A 19,092-nucleotide genomic window follows, 5' to 3' on the forward strand; every position below is an offset into this window, starting at 1 on the left:
AATATACATATCATTCGACCCTTTAATTAAGAATTTATTACGTAATTATATTATAAAGCAATTCGTATCTACGCATGCCCAGATAAAGATTAATTTCGCGCCTTTTATAACGGACTCACGAAAAGCGCGCGATTAGTTTTGAAAGATTAAGAACGCATGCGCAGTAATCGAAATTTTTCTTTATATATAATCTATTTTTTTGATTTCGAAACTTAAACATTCAATTAAATACTTTAAAAATAAAATATTTTTGTTACTAAAAATAATAAATAGATGCACGACGATTTCAATCAGAACTTAAAAAATAAATTTATAAATATTGAAAAAAGTTTGATTCATGCGCATGCGTAAAGGAAGCGTCCGTTATTAGTTTTCGACTTAGGGAAGATCGGAAATAAATCGAATTGAATCTTCAACATTCGGAAAATCTGCTGCAGTTTAATTTACAAATAAACAACAGAATGAGAGAAATCGTCCATTTACAAGCGGGACAATGCGGAAATCAGATTGGCGCTAAGGTAAAACGAAATTAATGACGTTCATAACCGAACGTCATTAAAACTAATCCCTAATATAAGAATTTTGCAATTGTAAATAAATGATTATTGTTACGTAGTTTTGGGAGGTGATTTCTGACGAGCACGGAATCGATCCCACCGGAACTTACCACGGAGATTCGGATCTGCAGTTGGAAAGGATCAACGTGTACTACAATGAAGCTACGGGTTTGTTCTTCTGAAAGACGAAAAATAGCTTTTTATATTGTGTACGGTGTTTTTATCTTCGATATTTCTGTTTGACAGGCGGCAAGTACGTGCCTCGAGCTATTCTAGTGGATTTAGAACCGGGAACGATGGATTCCGTTCGGTCCGGTGCTTTCGGTCAATTATTCAGACCGGATAATTTCGTTTTTGGTGGGTTTAATTAATGGAAAATTATTATTTTCCTAAGCTCTTTCGGTAATTACTTAATAAAGGTTTAACGTGTAGGTCAAAGCGGTGCCGGCAACAATTGGGCAAAAGGTCATTACACGGAAGGCGCCGAGTTGGTGGATTCGGTTTTGGACGTGGTGAGAAAAGAAGCCGAAAGCTGCGATTGCATCCAAGGTTTTCAGTTGACGCATTCTCTGGGAGGAGGAACGGGATCCGGAATGGGGACGCTTCTCATTACCAAAATTCGAGAGGAATATCCCGATCGAATCATGAATACCTTCAGCATCGTTCCCTCACCGAAAGTAAGCTTTTCCGTCTTCTCCATTCAATCATTTTGTTTATATTAATCGACTCTTTATTCTTAGTAAGATGAAAATTTCTAGCATTTTCTTTCGAAATTGATGGTAATTAAAATCGGTGTAGAAATATTTACAATAAATTTCAATTAAAACTTAAAAAACACTACGAATGCCACGTGAATTTCGCAAAATACTGGCATTCGTTATTTAATATGTAAATTCAATTTCGGCAATAACCATAAAAATATTCTAACACCTTTTCTTCAGTTTTACACTTTATACAATACACATATATAATTTTAAATTCATCACTTAGTAAATTAAGTGGAAAAAGAATTGCAGTATAAAAAACGAACTTATATAACTGCTTTAAGGGAACAAAAAATAATTTATTACTTTGGGTTGTAGTTTTATTTTGTTATTTTATTTCATTAAAGTAGTTAGCCTATGTTATTCAGTTAATGTGAGCTTTTGGAGTTATTTTTTAAAAAAATTATTAAAAATTAAAAATACACATTAAAATAAATAAATATTAAAAATATTTTGAGTAATTATAACTTTCACAAAAATTTATCATCAAAATTAAACCAAAAACAGGGAAAAAATGTAATAATTAAAGTATAAAATTGATTTAATATTATAATTTAATCGGTACTTTTCCGTTAAGTGGGCGTCATTCAATTTTCAATCCAGTTTTAAAAAAAACGATGAATAATTTCACATTTTTTACAGATAAACCTTATAAACATGAATACAAACACGTGTTTAAGCATATTGGATTTGGCTAAAAATAGTAGTAAATATGACTGACGCCCAGTTAACGGAAAGTACCATTTAATCTTACAATATTTTTAGGTATCGGACACAGTAGTGGAGCCTTACAACGCCACCCTGTCTGTTCATCAGTTAGTAGAAAACACCGATGAAACCTACAGCATAGATAACGAGGCCTTGTACGACATTTGCTTCAGAACCCTGAAATTAACCACTCCGACCTACGGTGACCTGAATCATTTGGTGTCGGCTACTATGTCCGGTGTTACCACGTGCTTGAGATTCCCGGGTCAACTGAATGCAGATTTACGGAAGTTGGCGGTGAACATGGTTCCGTTCCCTCGTCTTCATTTTTTTATGCCCGGTTTCGCTCCTCTCACCTCTCGCGGAAGTCAACAGTATCGAGCTCTGACGGTTCCCGAATTGACGCAACAAATGTTTGATGCCAAAAACATGATGGCAGCTTGCGATCCTCGTCACGGTCGCTACTTGACCGTGGCAGCCATCTTTCGCGGTAGGATGAGCATGAAAGAAGTGGACGAGCAAATGCTAAATGTCCAGAACAAAAATAGCAGCTACTTTGTAGAATGGATACCGAATAACGTAAAAACGGCCGTTTGCGACATTCCTCCTCGCGGATTAAAGATGTCGGCAACATTCATAGGTAACACTACGGCCATTCAAGAGCTGTTCAAACGCATCTCGGAGCAGTTCACCGCCATGTTTCGTAGAAAAGCCTTTTTGCATTGGTATACCGGAGAGGGAATGGACGAGATGGAATTTACCGAAGCCGAATCAAATATGAACGATTTAGTTTCCGAATACCAGCAGTATCAAGAAGCTACCGCAGACGAAGAAGGAGAGTTTGACGAAGAGGAAGCCGAGGAAGCCTAAGATTTTTTATTTCTATTCATAAATTATCTGTGTTTATTTTAAAATATTCAATTTGTTTTTTATTCTGTTTAAAATTAACCTTAACAATGTATTGCGAACTAACTATAATACCGTAAAATATAAATGAATGTAACTTAATATTTTTCCGTTATAATGTTTTTATAAACCCGAATTTTAACAAAAAGAACACAGTGTATTCTCATCATCATCAAATGTGTTTATCAGTTATCAGTTAGTATGGAAATTTTTCACGTCCAAGCAGAAATCCTATACAGTTCTTTCATACACACCTCACTTGAAAACTCGGTAATTAATATTACCGTAAACTTTTAGCCTGAAATACAACGTATACATAATGTATTGATGTTAGGTTAATATCAACGTCATTTCCGCTTATTTGCCAGATGTATTTTGTTGAAACTGAAAACAATATAAGTAAACTTGAAATTTTAATAGGAAATTAGCCAAGTTTACAAAGTTAATCTGCAGACAGCATATTAAATTTATATGAGGGTATTGTGTTCATATATTGTATAATTGTATTGACGATTTTTATTTTTAAAATGTCAATCTAACAAGTACCGTACGTAAAAGAAAAGTTTTTAAAGGAAGGCAAAAAGTGACTTGAACGTTAACGACTAGTTCCAACAATCGTCGCTTGGCAATTAAAATAAGTGGTTAATTTAGCTGTCGTCGACTTTCAGTCCCTGTTCGTTTTAATTACACCCCATTTTTAAACAAGATACATAGATGTACTGCCAGGTCTAATAATTTTCGCATTGTATACCGACGTAATCCCACTGTTTTCAAACTTTTAAGAAACGATAAAAAGAAAGAGGATCGGAATTCAACAACGCATATATATTCGGTGCCTTTACACGACCAACGTTTCAATTTTAAGCTTGTTTATGTGGGTACAACGACGCGCAGTTTAAAAACGGTTCGCTACATGACAGCGCTTCATTTAGAAACGCTTTGCTGTGTAGTGATCGAGCAGCGTTGCATAAAGAAAGCCGCCAATGTTACGAGTACTCAAGAAAATATTCGCAGAACAAGACAGAAAAAGTCTTCAGTTTTGCAGCAAGATCGCACTGTAAAAAACATCAAGACGCTTAATTAAGACCCAGAAATTGAATGTAATTCCACAGTTTAGATCTGGTATTGTCAAACTTCTGGTTGTTCCCAAAATTAAAAGAAGTGTAGAAGGGTCAGTCTTTTTCATCGAATGCCTAACTCTAAGCTGCTGTACGAAAATGGATCAAGAAAAAATCAGGAAAGTTTTTTCATTCACGGAATGCAAAAATCTATCGACGTTCGGAAAAATGTGTCAATTTAATAATACGAAAGAAATATAAAATTTTGCTGATTTATTATTGTTGTTGTTTTGCCGGGTCAGTTTACGATCATTTAGGTTTTAATTCAACTTAGAGAATTGTAAAAGTTAGAGGGCGCTGTGTTCAGTTCTCGCGGGGGAAAGGGAAAGGTTGTAGTGTTGACTTCATTTAAAGCATTCAACATGAATTTTTATTTATTTTCACCATTAAAAAATAACTGCCGTTGCATCCCGAGATACTGCACGCTTGCTTCTAAAGTAAGTTTAGAAAATTGCATGTATTTAATTTAAGCAAATTGATTTAACGTGAATTACATGATACTTTGTAGCACGTGTTACGAAGACGAGTGCTCAGTTTTTCATTGAAATTTATATTTTTAATAGAATCTTCCTTCTATTCAAGAATCTAAAGGTTCGAAGATACTGCATTTCTTTAACAAGGCCGAAAAAAATGAATTAGAGCAACACAATATAGGAGAGAAATACATTTCTCGATTGATTCAACATAGAGAAAGATACGGAGTTTTTAAGACACTCTCCGAGTTGATTACGGTTACTGGCATTGGTGTAGATAAATTACAGAAAGTTAGCAAGAAAACTAGTACAAATAAGAAGTCAAACAAGACTCAAGCAGCAAATAAATTAATAATTAATCCAGTTGTATCTCCAGAAGCATGTGGAGTAAGTATAAAAATACAATACATATTATTTTAATAAAATGCATCTTTTTAATCAATATGTTTGTTAAATTTAAAGCCACGTAAGACTATAAAACATATCTTTTTAATGTAATGGCACCCGAGCAGCCCCTGCTTAGTTTGATGTTCTGTTTGGTTGGTTTGCCTTTTTCTGGCCAGAGCCGAGCTCTGAATCGCAATGAGTTTTTGTAATAAAACTGGTAAGCCAGAAGTAGAAGTGGAAAGGAAAAGTGTGTGTTTGCGTCGATGCTTGGAATATTGTTTCGACAGATGACGTCCACGCTGGCCGAGTGCCGACTTGTTCGTTCTTTGATGTTTTGGAGTGGAGTGGAGCATTTTTAGAGGGAGTGGCTTCTGTCCATAGTACTGAACAGATTCTGTTATACTTTATGGATCCTGTACACACTATAATATATGTTAGTGCTTGGTTTGGGATGCTGTTTCATTGAGGCAAATGCTCTACAGTCTGTATGAGGCCTAAATTCTGAGTGGTACGTTGACACGAGGCATTAATTTGCTATGGATTATTACTGTCGGCCTCAGTTTTGTCTGTTTTATGAATGGACTTAATTGCAAGTGGAGATGAGCAAATAAAGAGAAATAGTTGTATCTGGATCAGACTGTTTATTAAAAATTTTGACATGAATTCCAACTATGGTCTTTAAAGTGACAGATAGATATATTTAGTGCCTTAACTAATTTATATGGCATGCAATCCGTTTATAGTAAAATCACATTCTTTTAACATAGTTCACATCACAATATTATTAGATTAAAATATCAATTAAAAAATTGTTAACTTTTTTGTTTTTATATTGTCTACTTGGACCTTGTTTATTAATAGGACTTATTATACTGATAGAGCTTCTGATTAGCTAAGAGAGGAAGTTTTAGTCAAAAGGTAAAAGAATGTTTTTATATTATTTAATTGCTAATCAGAAACTATTTTGGGGACATTGCCATAGCCACTGTTGCACAGCTGCTTCAATTTCATTGGTGGCCACAAATTCTGCAATGAATTGCTTTTTCATGGATCCAAACAAGTGATAATCATGTGGTGAAAGATTAGGACTATGGTAGGCGACCCAGAATTTCTAACCGAAAGATGTCAGTGTTTGAACAGTATAAATGGCAGTAAGTGTTTTTGCATTGTCACGAAGCAGGATGATTCTGTTCCAGATCTCACACTGTGATATTCCTGAGGACAAATTTAACTTTGGTTTCCAGCAAACTGAAGTTATATTGGGAAATGATTGTAACTTTATTTTCCAAAAAATTGATTTAAATAACATGATATCAGTTCCAGAAAATTATTGCAAGGACTTTCCCAGCTGATTTTACAGTTTTCACTTTCTTCACAGACAATGAATTCTTATTCTTTCGTTCCATACTTGCATGTTTGCTCTCAAGTGTGTGATGATACACCCATGTTTCACCACAGGTGATAATCTGCTTGAGAAAGTATCACCTCCTTTTTCATATTGTTTCAACAGCTGACTGGCTGCTTCTACTCTGCATCTTTTTATCAAATATCAAAGTTTTGGAAACTCATTGGACAGCGACTTTTTAAAAACAAAGGTGATTGTGAATAATGCTTTTCACACTACCATAACTGATAATCATTTCTGTGGCCACATCTCAAACTGAAATATGGCAGTTTTCTAAAATCACTGATGTCTGAGGGTGTGCAAAATCAGAAAGATTCATAACCTGCTCTTGTCCTGTGTTAAATGAACTGCACCTTCTCTCCCTACTGATGTCACAATCCACCTCTGATCCCACTTTCACACTGACTGAGTTGGTCATCATGTCTGTGTAAAGGCAAATACCCAAGATGTCCTTCCTGCAATGTTGCCACATGCAGATGTTCTGCTATAAAATACATGATAATGAGAGCAAAACAGACATATTGTTTCAGAAATACAGTACAGTAATACCCCAAACTTACATGATAGGTGGGACCGAGCGATAACGGCGTAAGTCAGGGTATAATTTCACAATACGTACAAATTATTTTAATTGGGGCCAGAGACTAAAGAAAACAATAATTTAGAAAAAAAGGTTTAATAAAATCTTAGATAATACATATGTATAACAAATTATATTATTAAAATCGTAAACCAAAGTTATTTTGATGTAGAAGGCTTCATAAAATCTAACAAATTCGTCTGACAACTCAAAGAGTTTTTTTTTCTCCTGCAAAATTTCCTCGTAGCATGCTAATAATTTTTTTATTTCTCGTTTTGTGGAAGAAATGTGCTCTTCGTTGGAGTATATATTTTCTAAAATTTGTAACCCCTTTTCAATTGAACTGAGGCCTTCTGTCAAGTTTTCACAGCTTTGAGAATTTTTTCTTTACCTTTTATAATTGTTCTGACCATTGATTCCGGTAGGTCAAACTTCTTTCCAATTCACAAATTTTCATTTTTGTATCGAAGTCTTTAATAATGTTAACTTTACATTCCAAAGATAAAGCTTTTCTTTTCTTGTTTGATGCAGAAGAATCAGTTCTACTTCATTTAGATGACATAGTAGAGTCTCTCAAGTCTCTGTAGATATAACAAACACAGAAATAAATAACACAAAATAAATTGTTGCTATGTGTCAATTCTGCGCAACATGGCCGAACATGTAAGCTGAACAATAGTGTGGGGGGAGTGAGTAATCAAGAGTGGCGCTCAAACAAAAGATGAATCAATGAGATTTGAAAAGTCGCGTAACTCCGGGATCACGTAAGTCGGGGTAGTGTAAGTTCAAGGTATTACAGTTACAAAAAATTCCAGGTCAATTTTGATTTAAATAGTTTATTAGTCTGTAGAAGTAATTCTTTAACTGTGTTCTGCAGAATCTTGAGTTCTAAAAAATATTTACTAGGAAATTTTATTTTCTTATTTTTAATGAAAACAAGGATACAGTTCTTAGTCAATTAAAGGAGTTTAGAGTCGTGTGTTTACATGGAATTGACATGCTCTTAAACTAGTTTTTTTTAAGCTAAATTAAGGCAAAAATTTGACTCCTTTAATTGTTTGTGTTTGTGCTTTTCTTGATATTTTTGTGGAGCCAACATACATTCATAACAACTAGTTAGAGTATCAATGTTTGATTGCACATCACTACCCAAAAACAGTTCACAAAATTTTATGAAAAGTTTAACCTGTTTCAAAAATTTGGAAGTTTTGTCTTTTAAAATTTAAATGATTTATAAGACCACAGTATGTAATCAATATGAAGTGTGACCAATATGATTATATCTTATAAATCTACCTTTCTCAACCTGTGTGAGGGGTCCATGGTCCATTGTGGTGTGGGGATTTTAGGGGTCTGTAACACAAGAAACATTGAGAACCATGTTCTAAATTAATTAGTTTGGAAATGAAGATCAGATAGTCTAGGTCAGAAATGGTAAACCTTTTTTGAGCCTGCATGTCATATAGTAAGTATACTTAGCTTTAAAGATGTATATGCGTGCCAAAGACTTTGAATAACAATATTTAAAGAAATTAAACAAATGTGTTTTAATTAGAATAAATATAAAAAAGCTGATTGAAAAAGATAGATGACAAATCAAAATTGTATGATACGTTATGTGCCAGATGATTTCTCCTTACATGCCACAGGTTTGCCACCCCTGGTTTAGGTAATGCAATGGACAATGCATCTGCATTGTAAACAGTTGTGGGTTGATTTATTTTATCAAATTCATTGAATGTTAACTATTCTATTTTTAAATGACATTATACACACACATACAAGAAAGACATCGGCTGTACATGAGGTGTTTGGTTGGCAGAAAAGAGGGTAAGGGGAAGGAGGGAGACAGTAGAGAAAGGTAGGATCCCTCTGAACGGCATACATATGGCTACAGTACCCTCTATGTTTGATGTTAGCATGCAGTTTTTAGGCTGCAAGGCCTATGACATTATACACAGACAATCAAACTTAATAACTACTAGTTAATTTCAACAAGTTATATTCTAAAACTTTTATTTAGATCAGGCATCAGCAAATGCGGCTCTTTTTAAGTTACATGTGGCTCTTGCCAAAAGTGCTATCCTTCCCAGCCTTACCACACTATCTGCCACAACAGTACAGAAATGCGGCTCCCATGCATTTTGCAAAACCTACATTTTGGCTCCCACTGAACTCTTGCTTGCCCACCTCTGATTTAGATGTTTAAGCAATTAGTGATGCATTGTAAAACAACTTCCATATGTATAAAAGCAATAATATGTTTATTAAAGAAATAAAGCATTTCTTTTCTAAAAATATATATTGATTTGAGTAGTTTAATTATATGTGCTTTTTCTTTACTTAGAATATTAAAAGCGTTGTGGGATTGGACTTAACTCTTCCATATTTGACAGTCTCGCATCTGAGTCGAGACATGGTGCTTCACAGCTGGGAACGAATTCCTGTTTCGAATGATCTTAAATATGATATCCATGCCTGTTACAGTGAGGTATGTTTAAATAAATGTATTTAAATATCTTTAATCAGGTTTATTATTATTACTGTTAAAAACAGAAGTGAAATTTCAACCAATACATTTAAAAATTATGTATAAAAGTCTGAATAATAATAGCTTTTATAGTTATAAAAAAATCTGAACATTCTGCATTAACTTCAAAATGTAGGGTATCCCAATAGCAGTGCTGGATTTAATTGTAGAATAAAACACATTGTTTATTGAACAGCTGATATTTTTATTTCAGTGCAAATTAACATTATAATCCATTTCAGTGCTAAGTCATTGTCTCCATGCTAAAAATGTTTGCCAAATGTCACAACTCTGGTGGCACACACGTACTCTTTTTGTAAAATTTCTTATGACACTGCCACATAATTCTGGCCTAATTCTGCCAATAACATGCCAAATCTCAGTCCCAAGGCCAGGAATTGTTCATGGATTGTTAGCATAGATATGACATTTGATAAACCCCCAAAGAAAAAGTTGCAGAATGTCGAATCATACAAACTTGATGGCCAGTTCTGGTTAGAAATGTGGGAGATGACACGGCCTAGAAATCATTTCTGAAGTATGGCCCATTGACAATGACATTTTCAAGATTGCCAACTATGTGCAATGCTAACAGCATGCAATTTACATCCAGCACTGTTAATGGACAGTCTGTATTTTAAAATAACATATACAGACTGAAAGGATATTATGAAATCAAGCTTTATTCTAAACTAATCTTTTTTTTTTTTTTTTATTCTACACATAAGAAGTAAGTTAAATCTGGTAATTTTAACTTATCTGAAATTTCTTATTGGAACTGAAATATATCCATTGACAAAAAGCATTTTTACTATACAGTTTACCATTTAATTTCTCAATGCCTCCATGGATATATTTCAGTTGACATTCATCAGCATGGCATTCTCCTGATTTAACCAATGAGAAATACAGTTGTATTATGGTTAAACCTGGAAAATGTCATATTGATCAGTGTGTTAACCAAAAGCACCCACAAAAGAAATGAGCAAATAAATTTCAAATGTGCATAGTAAAAATGATTTTGGTCATTTGTGCTTGATGTCTCATAATATTACAAAGCATAGGTAAAGAGATACTAGGTCCAGAAAATATTTCTAAAGCATTTTATTTTTCAATATAATCTCCATGAACCTTAATGCACTTAGTGAGTCTAGAAATTAATTTCTTGATGCTGATCTCATAGAAATATCCTGCTTGCTCTTGTAACCATATCATCTGCTCTTGAACCTTGTCTTTATCAGATTTCTTTCCGGAGAGATGTTCCTTCAATTTTGGAAACAAGTGATAATCACTTGATGCACAGCTGATCTGGGATGTGCAAAGGATGTTCCAAAACTTTCCACTTCAAAATCTGTAACAACTTTCATGCTGTGAGCAGTGTGAAAATAGGTTTTATCATGCAGTTGGACACCATTTTATTACATTTTTGTCTATTCATAACATCTTTGCTGTAAACAGAAACAAGCTGCCAATGAACTTCAGTGGCAGTTTCTCCGTTTGCCACTAAAAGGAATCAAATCATTGAATGAATCTTGCACTTGGCAGGATTACAAATGAACAAAACTATTTTAAACACACACTGCAAACATAACAATGATACAATTAAAGTCAGGGTCTGAGTCATATGACAGAAGTAACCTAATAGAAGCAGCAAACTGTGAAAAAATAATTTTCCTTGGATTTCTCCTGGCCTTGCATCTTTACTTTCCAAATATGCATCATAACAATTAATTTCACTTACAGTATGAAGAAATTTAATATGAATATTAAAGAAATTTTTACTAGAAGAAAATGTATTATCATTTGTCATTGTTCATTCACGTAATTGATTAACAATACAATAATTGACGTATGAAAAATTCTGTACATATGTATCAAAACTTGGGATCATCGAATGCTGTTTAAGTTTTCATACTATTTAATCCAAACATAATAATAAAAAAATATGGAAATGATATGATAAATGTGGCAAAGAGAATAGTATATAAAGATAACCTACATAAGTTTTATTTGTTCTTTATACCATCTATTTAACTTATTGAAGAATTTAACAAATTAGCTTTAGGGCAGTAAACCTAAGGATGCTTAGCCTGGGTATAAAATACCTCTTTAATTACCTAATTACGTTCTTAATAACTTGAGTTACACAATGCTTTTCTTTCTGTTGCTTATCATCATTGATGTTTCTTGTGCTTTGTCACTAAGAAGAGCTCTTGTTATTATGCAGAAAGGTTATCTCTATGTTAGGTAGGTTTTTAAATTTTGTTTTAGTGTATACTGTGTTTCTTTATATTTGAATTTTGGATTTTAATTATGGCATCTACAAGTAATACTGTAAAGAGAAAATCAGTACAATACTCAAACCCAAATATAAATAAACTGTAATGTAACAGTTTTATGAAACTCTAAATGCAGAATCAGAATATGGAGATAATGATTATATAAATGAAGACAGCAAAATTGATCCATAACTCAAATTAGTGTCTGATGATGAGAATTCTTCTTGTGAATTACAATACCAACAATAATTAGAGAGAAACATTAAATTTTTGACTGTTCTGAATTGTAGACATTCTTCTTGAAGGCAATTTCCTAAGTTAGATCTTGTGATAATATATAGTTTAAGGCAGGACTCATGCAGAAATGAAACATTTACACACTTGAACATATGGAAGAAATTTATATCATCAAATATTGCACAGGAAATTATACTCTTGACCAATTGTAAGGCTGTACAAGTTTTGTTCTCTAAAATACATGAAATGAATGTATGTTTTAATGTTTTGCTAATGGCTGGTGTAGATAAAAGCTCAATGTTCCTGTTCTTATAACTTGTCAAATTTTATTTATTCTAATTTATACCAGTGAATAATTTGAAAACAGATTTTTGAGATTTGATGATAAAAGAATTTGGTTTTGAGAGGTTAAGATTGACAAACTAGCACGGATCTAAATTATACTAAGAAATAGTTTCAAATATATAACACTCATAATACTAGAAGATAAATATCTGCCTTTGAAATCCAGAAGAAATTTATCTATTCCATACATGCCTTCAGCAAGCCAGGTAAATATGACCTTAAATTTTTTTCTTTGTGAATCTGAAACTGGTTGTCCTATAAATGGCAAAATGTATGTAGAAAAGGGGCTGTCCATAAATTATGTCCATGTTTCTTTTGAAATTTTTACTCCCCCTCTCCCATTGTCCTAATTTATCAAAGTTTTCCTAACCCCTTCTTCAGACATCCAACAAAACTCAACCTCCCCTTGTAACCTTTATCACTATATGAATAATAAAGTGCATAAACTGTATAAAATTTCAAGAAAGAAAATGGATGTCTGTTGAAGTTCAACCCCTTCCTCCCTTCCAATATAGACATCATTTTTGGACATCCCCAAAACAGCTTGGAACAGAGAAATAAAAACATCTAACTACGAATGTTCTAAAACTTTCTTGATATTCTGTAGATTGTACTAAAATTAACAATAGACAAATATTTCACAAGTGTTGAATTATTCAAAAGAACTACTGTGTCTTGGAATTACAATAGTAGGAACAATAAGAAAAAAATTTATAACAAAAGGAACACAGAGCATCAGTCTACAGAAATCTGTTATAACGTAGATAATATGCACAAATAACAGCAATCTGTCCATAAAAAATAATTGCAAATGACTAGTGCTTGTAATGTAACAACCAATACATAAGATGTGTACAGTGTACATATGCAATACTTTTAATAATGATCTTTAATACATACTGCAAATAAAAAAAGCCTAGGAAAGGTATTAATGCAAATGAAAACAGCCAATGCAGGGCACAATACAAGAGAGTCTTTCAGAAATGAAGACAGTGCTTCAAGGCAAATTAGAAGGAAAGACAAGAGGAAGATCCAGACCTGTGTGCCTAGTCTTGAATTATGTAGGTAACGACACAAAAGGACAGTGACTATTAGAGGAAATTGACCATCACTTGGCAACCCTCTGATAGAAAATACCACATGAATGAACCTAAATAATAGTATGTAACATTTAAGAACCTGGGAATGTATCAATTAGATAATTTATTTGACAATAAATGCTAGGAATATTATATATTTACATAAACTTTGTATTTTCCACCCAGTCTAAGGTTAAGCATTTTAAAGTTAAAAGAAAACCTTTTAAAATGAATATAGATAATAGATAAATACAACACTTACTTGAGCCTGTGACCAGTGTGAAAATAAACAAAATCAAATCAACAAACGTTTTCCGATAGATATATCTACAGTCTGCATTATTGTTATTTTTATAATTGTATATTAAACATAAATATATAAATATCGTTACAAGTTTTAAGTTTTCAGTACAGTCAAAAGTATTTTCTACATTTAGCAAAAATTCATAAAATTGTTTTGCATTTATGACTGTAATGAAATATTTTAGAAGTGAATAAAGTCTAAGATTCTTTAATTAAAAATATAATTAGAAAGTAAATTATTGTGACCAATTTCATAAATATTGTTCAATGAAATAATATGGCATAATTTGATAATTACCGATTTTCTATACGGTTTAATAACAAAATTATTAATAGTACCGTTTTCATTTTAGGCAATCGACTTAGTATCAAGAATACCCGAAGCTGACATATACTTAATGGAGCAGAAACGGCTACGTGCTAAGCACTTGACTCACGTGCCGTACATGATAAGGCAGACTGCACTAGAATCGTTTATCTTAAGTCAATTCAAACATTCTGAAGATATTTTGCCAACTCATCTTAAGGTGGTGACCATAAAAAACTCCTCATTATCCAGTGTCTTTCAAATACAAGTTGGAAATGAAAGGGTAACCGGCCAGGACATCATTCATAAACTATTAAACAAAGAGACCGTTCCTTTTTTGCCGTCGCTTCCTAAAATGTCCTGCGGTCCGGCACTCCGAGAGTTGTACTTTCGTAGTAATTTAACCGACAAAGAATTCATGTGCAATAGTCTTTTATTATGTTTGGCATTTTATGAACATATTGTTTTTAAGGTAGAAAATAATAGATTATAATGTATATTTATGCCAAATGTAAATACTGTATAAATAATTGTTATAAAATTATTTATGTACTGTACATATGGTTTGAAATTGTAAAAATTTAATTCTTTACTACCAAAAGAGATCTTTACAGTTTCAAACATTACCTGTTAACGTAGAATGTTTGATGGCTTCACAAAAATTTAATGTAAGATGCAGATGCTGAAAAAGTATTTCTCAAGACTGAATATCTAGGAATAAAGAGATTTAATATAGTTAATTGGAACACTTACAAAATATATTTGTTTTATATACATAGTTCCTCTGATACTCCCAAATTTCAGACTACTGAACATCTGTAATAAAAAGTTTTTAAATCAATCAGAGAGAACAATTACATCTTAAAAATATTTATTTGATAGCTTTAAATAGAATATATTTAAAAAATAAATTCCATAAAAATAATTACATTTAAAAGCTGTTACTTCTCATCACTGGTAACATTTTTATCATTAAATCCTAATTTAGACCATTCTTCTTTTTTCATTAGATCCCTGATAATCACAAATAATGTTTTAATTTATTATAATAATTATTATTATTTAACGTAATTTTATTGAAATTACTTGTCCATTCTGCATTGAAGATATTCCTTAGCTATTAAGCGACACATTGAATTGTCACCGTCATTCTGGTGCAAACACAACAGATATTCGAGCATTGGTTTCTTACATTCTCCTAGAATATATTAAGAAATATTATTGCATTTATTCTTACGAGTTCTTAGAATCGCGATAGGTATATTTGTAATCTGTAGGTTTTCTCACTATGCTGCTTTCTTAAAAGTCATGAAAGCATCACTTTTCCCAATTTTTTTCATCAGTATGGTTCTATGGCAAAAATCAATGGCTCAAAAGAAAGCATTCTTGGAGAAATGTTCTCTAATTATTGAAATTTGCCAATGGAGACTACAGTTGTTTGCGATTAAAAAAAAATCAGCAATAAATTACATAACTTTCCTGGCTGTTATGAGATTCTATTATAAAAAAAGCAAAACAACCTTAACTTTAAGGGTAGAATTTCTAAATATATTGTAAACGCCAATAATGAGTAAAATTTTCATTAAGTCTGACTACTCTAGACATGACATGACCTCCATCTATCTCCCCACACCTTGACCTTTAACCAACAAAACTTAATAGCATTAATACCCATCATATATAAGTTACTGTGCTAAATTTTGTTTAACCTTTATTCCATCCTGAGATATTAAATGACACACACATAAGTTTTTTTTTTTTTGACTTCGGGAGTCTGAAAACATCAAGATTTCAAATACCCAGAGGGTCATGCATGACAATTACAATATTACGTCATAACAGCCAAGAAAGTAAAATTGCCAATCAATTTCTACTGGCAAAAAAATATTACTTTATTTCAATCATTGGCATTGAAACTACCATTGTATGAAATACAGCCTATAAAAGAAGCAAGTCTTCATGAAAAATGAAAGACAGAACAGGTTGAGGCCGAAGTTTTCAATGTGAAAACGTGTACGTTGGATGTTCAGCGCCGCTTTCCTGTAAGCCTAGAAGGTTGACAATGGTGTTTGGAAAATCAGCGGAATCATGCTCGACGTTCCAAATGCCACTGTCAAACTTCTAGGCTTACAGGAAAGCAGCGCTGAACGTCCGACGTACACATTTTCACGTTGAAAACTTCAGCCTCAACCTCGCTATTGCTCATTTGATTTCTCTCTCTCTCTCGACACACACAATATAATGAGGGCTAACGTGCCCATATATTTTATCACTAAATATTCTTCAGATATAGTCACTATGTAATTATGCCAACTATTGAAAGTACTCTATTCATGCAAAGTGCACACAGATAGAGTACTTAAGTGTAGTGAATTTCAACAAGTTAAACTGCTGTATCTGTATGCACTTTGCACAAATAGAATACGACAATGATGAGGATAATTTAGCTAGCATTGCATGTCTGATAATACTGTATCCCAATTTTGTTCCCTTATAGAGATTTTCTTGCATTGTTTTATCTTCAATCTTACAATTTGATCTAATTGATGATGCAGGAAAGCTGCTTAATAGATATATCTAGTTCCTTATTTTTAGATGATAAAATATTGCCTCTATTAGTTATTTACACATCATTTGTGGAGCAGATAACATCAACAATCATCTTCACTAAATCAGAAATCTTGGAGGTTTGTAATGCTTTGTCTGTGTTGCTCACCAATTATCTTCCACTTATCTTTCTTAAGGAACATATTCAAAACAATATTGTCAAGTATAGGAGTTCATTTTAATTTGTTTATGTAAAAATAATAATAAATGGATGAAGAAACTTATTAGAGATTAAACAGATGATTATTTTAAAAAATAAACATACATGTATTATAAACATGTTAATAATACAATATTCATACCTCTTTTATTATTATTATTATTATTATATAGATGCTGAATTAAATGAGAATTTTATAATTAACCAAATACACAGCTTATCAAGCACAATGTGGTGACAAAGTCTAGAAACGTCACACCAGTTCTCAAGATAATTTTTAATCTTCCTGGATAGGACTGCATCCTACTTTATCCATACTGTACATCATGCTGTACAGTTTTGCTACTGTTCTTACTTTGTTTCTCTGGTCTTAACAATTTACTCGTTCACTTATCACTGATAAAATCAGGTCGATCTTTTGTTAATTGGATACAAAACGAAGACTGATTTAAATATCCAAGACCTCTTCCATAACAAGGGATTTCTTTACAATTATTAAAAGCAAAGATTTTATCAAAGTTAAAACCATAAAATGAACAATTTAAAGAGAAATGATTCACAAGTTAATCACAAAACCAAACTGAATTATTATACTCTGTTTGTACAGATGGCTGAGCAGTTAAGACATCCACCTACTGCTCTGGAATAAATATAAATGGTTGAAAAACTCTAGGAATTTCTTGTGGGTAATCTGTCTAAGATACATCAGACCCTGTTTCCCCATCTGTGGGCAGAGCCAAATCCATGATCGACATAATTAAAAGGCCCTCTTAGTGCCCACAGAGCAGTGTCAAAAATGAAAAATATATTTTGCTTTGGCTGACATTTTGGAAGACATCTGAAAAGTCGATCAAATTTATTTTAAGGGTTCTCAGTTATTTACTAGGAAGAACGTTATAATACATATTTTATATATAAAGCAAGCTGTCAATTTCACTATATAGCTGCAATATTGTGCATTAAATACACAATGGCAAGTTAATACATGCCACATTACATATGCATTTTTAGTCTTGTGTCAAAAAGAGGAAAATATGCTCTCGGATACTGTTAGAGTTTCTTTTATTTTAAATTTTCATCTATTTTTAAAACTCAGCATTGCAAGAAAGAAGGTTTGGAAGATATAGAGAGTCATTCTTAAAGAAAAGGAAACATTGATTTTTGTGTAGGGATGGCTTCCAACCATAGCAACATGTAATAGTGTTTGACAGAGCTAAAATAATGATCATAGTTTTATATTGTAGTGTATAATACTGGGATATTTTCTATGGGCATGGTCTATAATACTGATAAGATCATCACAGTTTCATGCAGGGCTGAAATTGTTCGAAAAAACAATCAGAATTGAAATTTTATTTTAAAAAATACATTGAAAAATTGATGTTTACATAAAAATTTACTGTCTGACCTTCATGATCTAATGGAAAACTTCCTTTTTCTGGAGGAACAGGCTTAAATGTCTTCTGACCGAAACCACTCATATAAGACATGATGAACGTATTTAAATTTCTTGTTTTAAATAGATAATAGGAGAGAAAAAACAATTTCCAAAATCTAAACTAACCAAAGCTAGTAAACACGTGTACTCAAATATTATCCATCTGGTGGGCATTTTGTCAACTATTAAAAGGCTCAAACAAATTAAAATTTTTTATAAACTATTACTTCCAATTACAATTTATGAATTAATAAATTATCAATTATAGGAAACATCTAAATATTTACTTTTTTCTATTTCCATCTTAGAGTTAATTTATATTCTTGTCAATAGATGGAAGCATTAAATTTTATTTAGAATATTTTACTGTATTATTTAATATGATATAAATAAATTATTATATTAAATAAATATTATAAGGGTTGTGCCTTTATATAAAAATATATAATAAATTATAATCATGTTTTAAATATAATTTTTAAAAAACTATATTTGAATTATTAATACCTAAATCACGTGATCAAACGTGACCTAGCTTAACTTGGGCGCGTTTTTTTATGCAGCGAAAGTGTAGCGAAATGACGTCACGAGCAGCGTTGGCAATTTAGAAACGGGTTTCAGAGGATTAGCTGTAAAGCGCTTCTCGAGCGCTGCATAAAAAAACGCGCCCCTTCTTAAAACTATATAAAATATGAATGTATAAATGTATTAATTTAAAATATTTGCTAATAGCAATAAATTAAATAATATTACTATCAAATTTATGTTTATGCAAAATGAAAATACCAAATCATCGTTCAATTATTTTTCATGAATATACAGTAGAGCATCGATTATCCGACTTAAATAAGTTGCTTCTAAACAAATCTTATGTAATGTGACATTAGCGTAGCTAGCATGGGTGACACC

The 19,092-nt window shown here is 32.2% G+C and overlaps 3 protein-coding genes across 3 annotated transcripts; 2 read left to right on the forward strand and 1 right to left on the reverse strand.

Moving 5' to 3' along the window:
- The first annotated feature begins 332 nt into the window (after window positions 1–332).
- Window positions 333–3,048, forward strand: LOC136989691 (tubulin beta-4B chain). The gene is made up of 5 exons (XM_067287913.1): window positions 333–518; window positions 617–725; window positions 804–914; window positions 990–1,234; window positions 2,087–3,048. Exons 1-5 carry the CDS (start codon window positions 462–464, stop codon window positions 2,897–2,899), a joined length of 1,335 nt encoding a protein of 444 aa, XP_067144014.1. The 5' UTR covers window positions 333–461; the 3' UTR covers window positions 2,900–3,048.
- Window positions 3,049–4,329: 1,281 nt separating this feature from the next.
- Window positions 4,330–14,735, forward strand: LOC136989692 (transcription elongation factor, mitochondrial). The gene is made up of 4 exons (XM_067287914.1): window positions 4,330–4,490; window positions 4,617–4,913; window positions 9,246–9,389; window positions 14,025–14,735. Exons 1-4 carry the CDS (start codon window positions 4,416–4,418, stop codon window positions 14,469–14,471), a joined length of 963 nt encoding a protein of 320 aa, XP_067144015.1. The 5' UTR covers window positions 4,330–4,415; the 3' UTR covers window positions 14,472–14,735.
- Window positions 14,689–18,316, reverse strand: LOC136989693 (cytochrome c oxidase assembly protein COX19-like). The gene is made up of 4 exons (XM_067287915.1): window positions 18,154–18,316; window positions 15,065–15,176; window positions 14,908–14,992; window positions 14,689–14,794 (listed from the first exon to the last, which is right to left on the reverse strand). The coding sequence occupies exons 1-3, from the start codon at window positions 18,233–18,235 to the stop codon at window positions 14,920–14,922; spliced, it is 267 nt and encodes an 88-aa protein (XP_067144016.1). The 5' UTR covers window positions 18,236–18,316; the 3' UTR covers window positions 14,689–14,794; window positions 14,908–14,919.
- Window positions 18,317–19,092: the final 776 nt, after the last annotated feature.

Source organism: Centruroides vittatus, unplaced genomic scaffold (genome assembly GCF_030686945.1).
Source record: "Centruroides vittatus isolate TY-2023 unplaced genomic scaffold, ASM3068694v2 scaffold_752, whole genome shotgun sequence".
In the NCBI taxonomy this organism is placed as follows: Eukaryota; Metazoa; Arthropoda; class Arachnida; order Scorpiones; family Buthidae; genus Centruroides; species Centruroides vittatus.

Bases quoted from the DNA above. Each gene is read 5' to 3' on its own strand.
- LOC136989691 (XM_067287913.1), top strand. From the start codon at position 462: ATGAGAGAAATCGTCCATTTACAAGCGGGACAATGCGGAAATCAGATT. The intron at 519-616 runs GTAAAACGAAAT...ATTGTTACGTAG, and splicing joins GAAATCAGATTGGCGCTAAG to TTTTGGGAGGTGATTTCTGA. The intron at 1,235-2,086 runs GTAAGCTTTTCC...CAATATTTTTAG, and splicing joins GCATCGTTCCCTCACCGAAA to GTATCGGACACAGTAGTGGA.
- LOC136989692 (XM_067287914.1), top strand. From the start codon at position 4,416: ATGAATTTTTATTTATTTTCACCATTAAAAAATAACTGCCGTTGCATC. The intron at 4,491-4,616 runs GTAAGTTTAGAA...TATTTTTAATAG, and splicing joins ACTGCACGCTTGCTTCTAAA to AATCTTCCTTCTATTCAAGA. The intron at 9,390-14,024 runs GTATGTTTAAAT...TTTTCATTTTAG, and splicing joins TCCATGCCTGTTACAGTGAG to GCAATCGACTTAGTATCAAG.
- LOC136989693 (XM_067287915.1), bottom strand. From the start codon at position 18,235: ATGTCTTATATGAGTGGTTTCGGTCAGAAGACATTTAAGCCTGTTCCT. The intron at 15,177-18,153 runs GTCAGACAGTAA...AATATATTCTAG, and splicing joins TTTTCCATTAGATCATGAAG to GAGAATGTAAGAAACCAATG. The intron at 14,993-15,064 runs GTAATTTCAATA...TGTGATTATCAG, and splicing joins CTTCAATGCAGAATGGACAA to GGATCTAATGAAAAAAGAAG.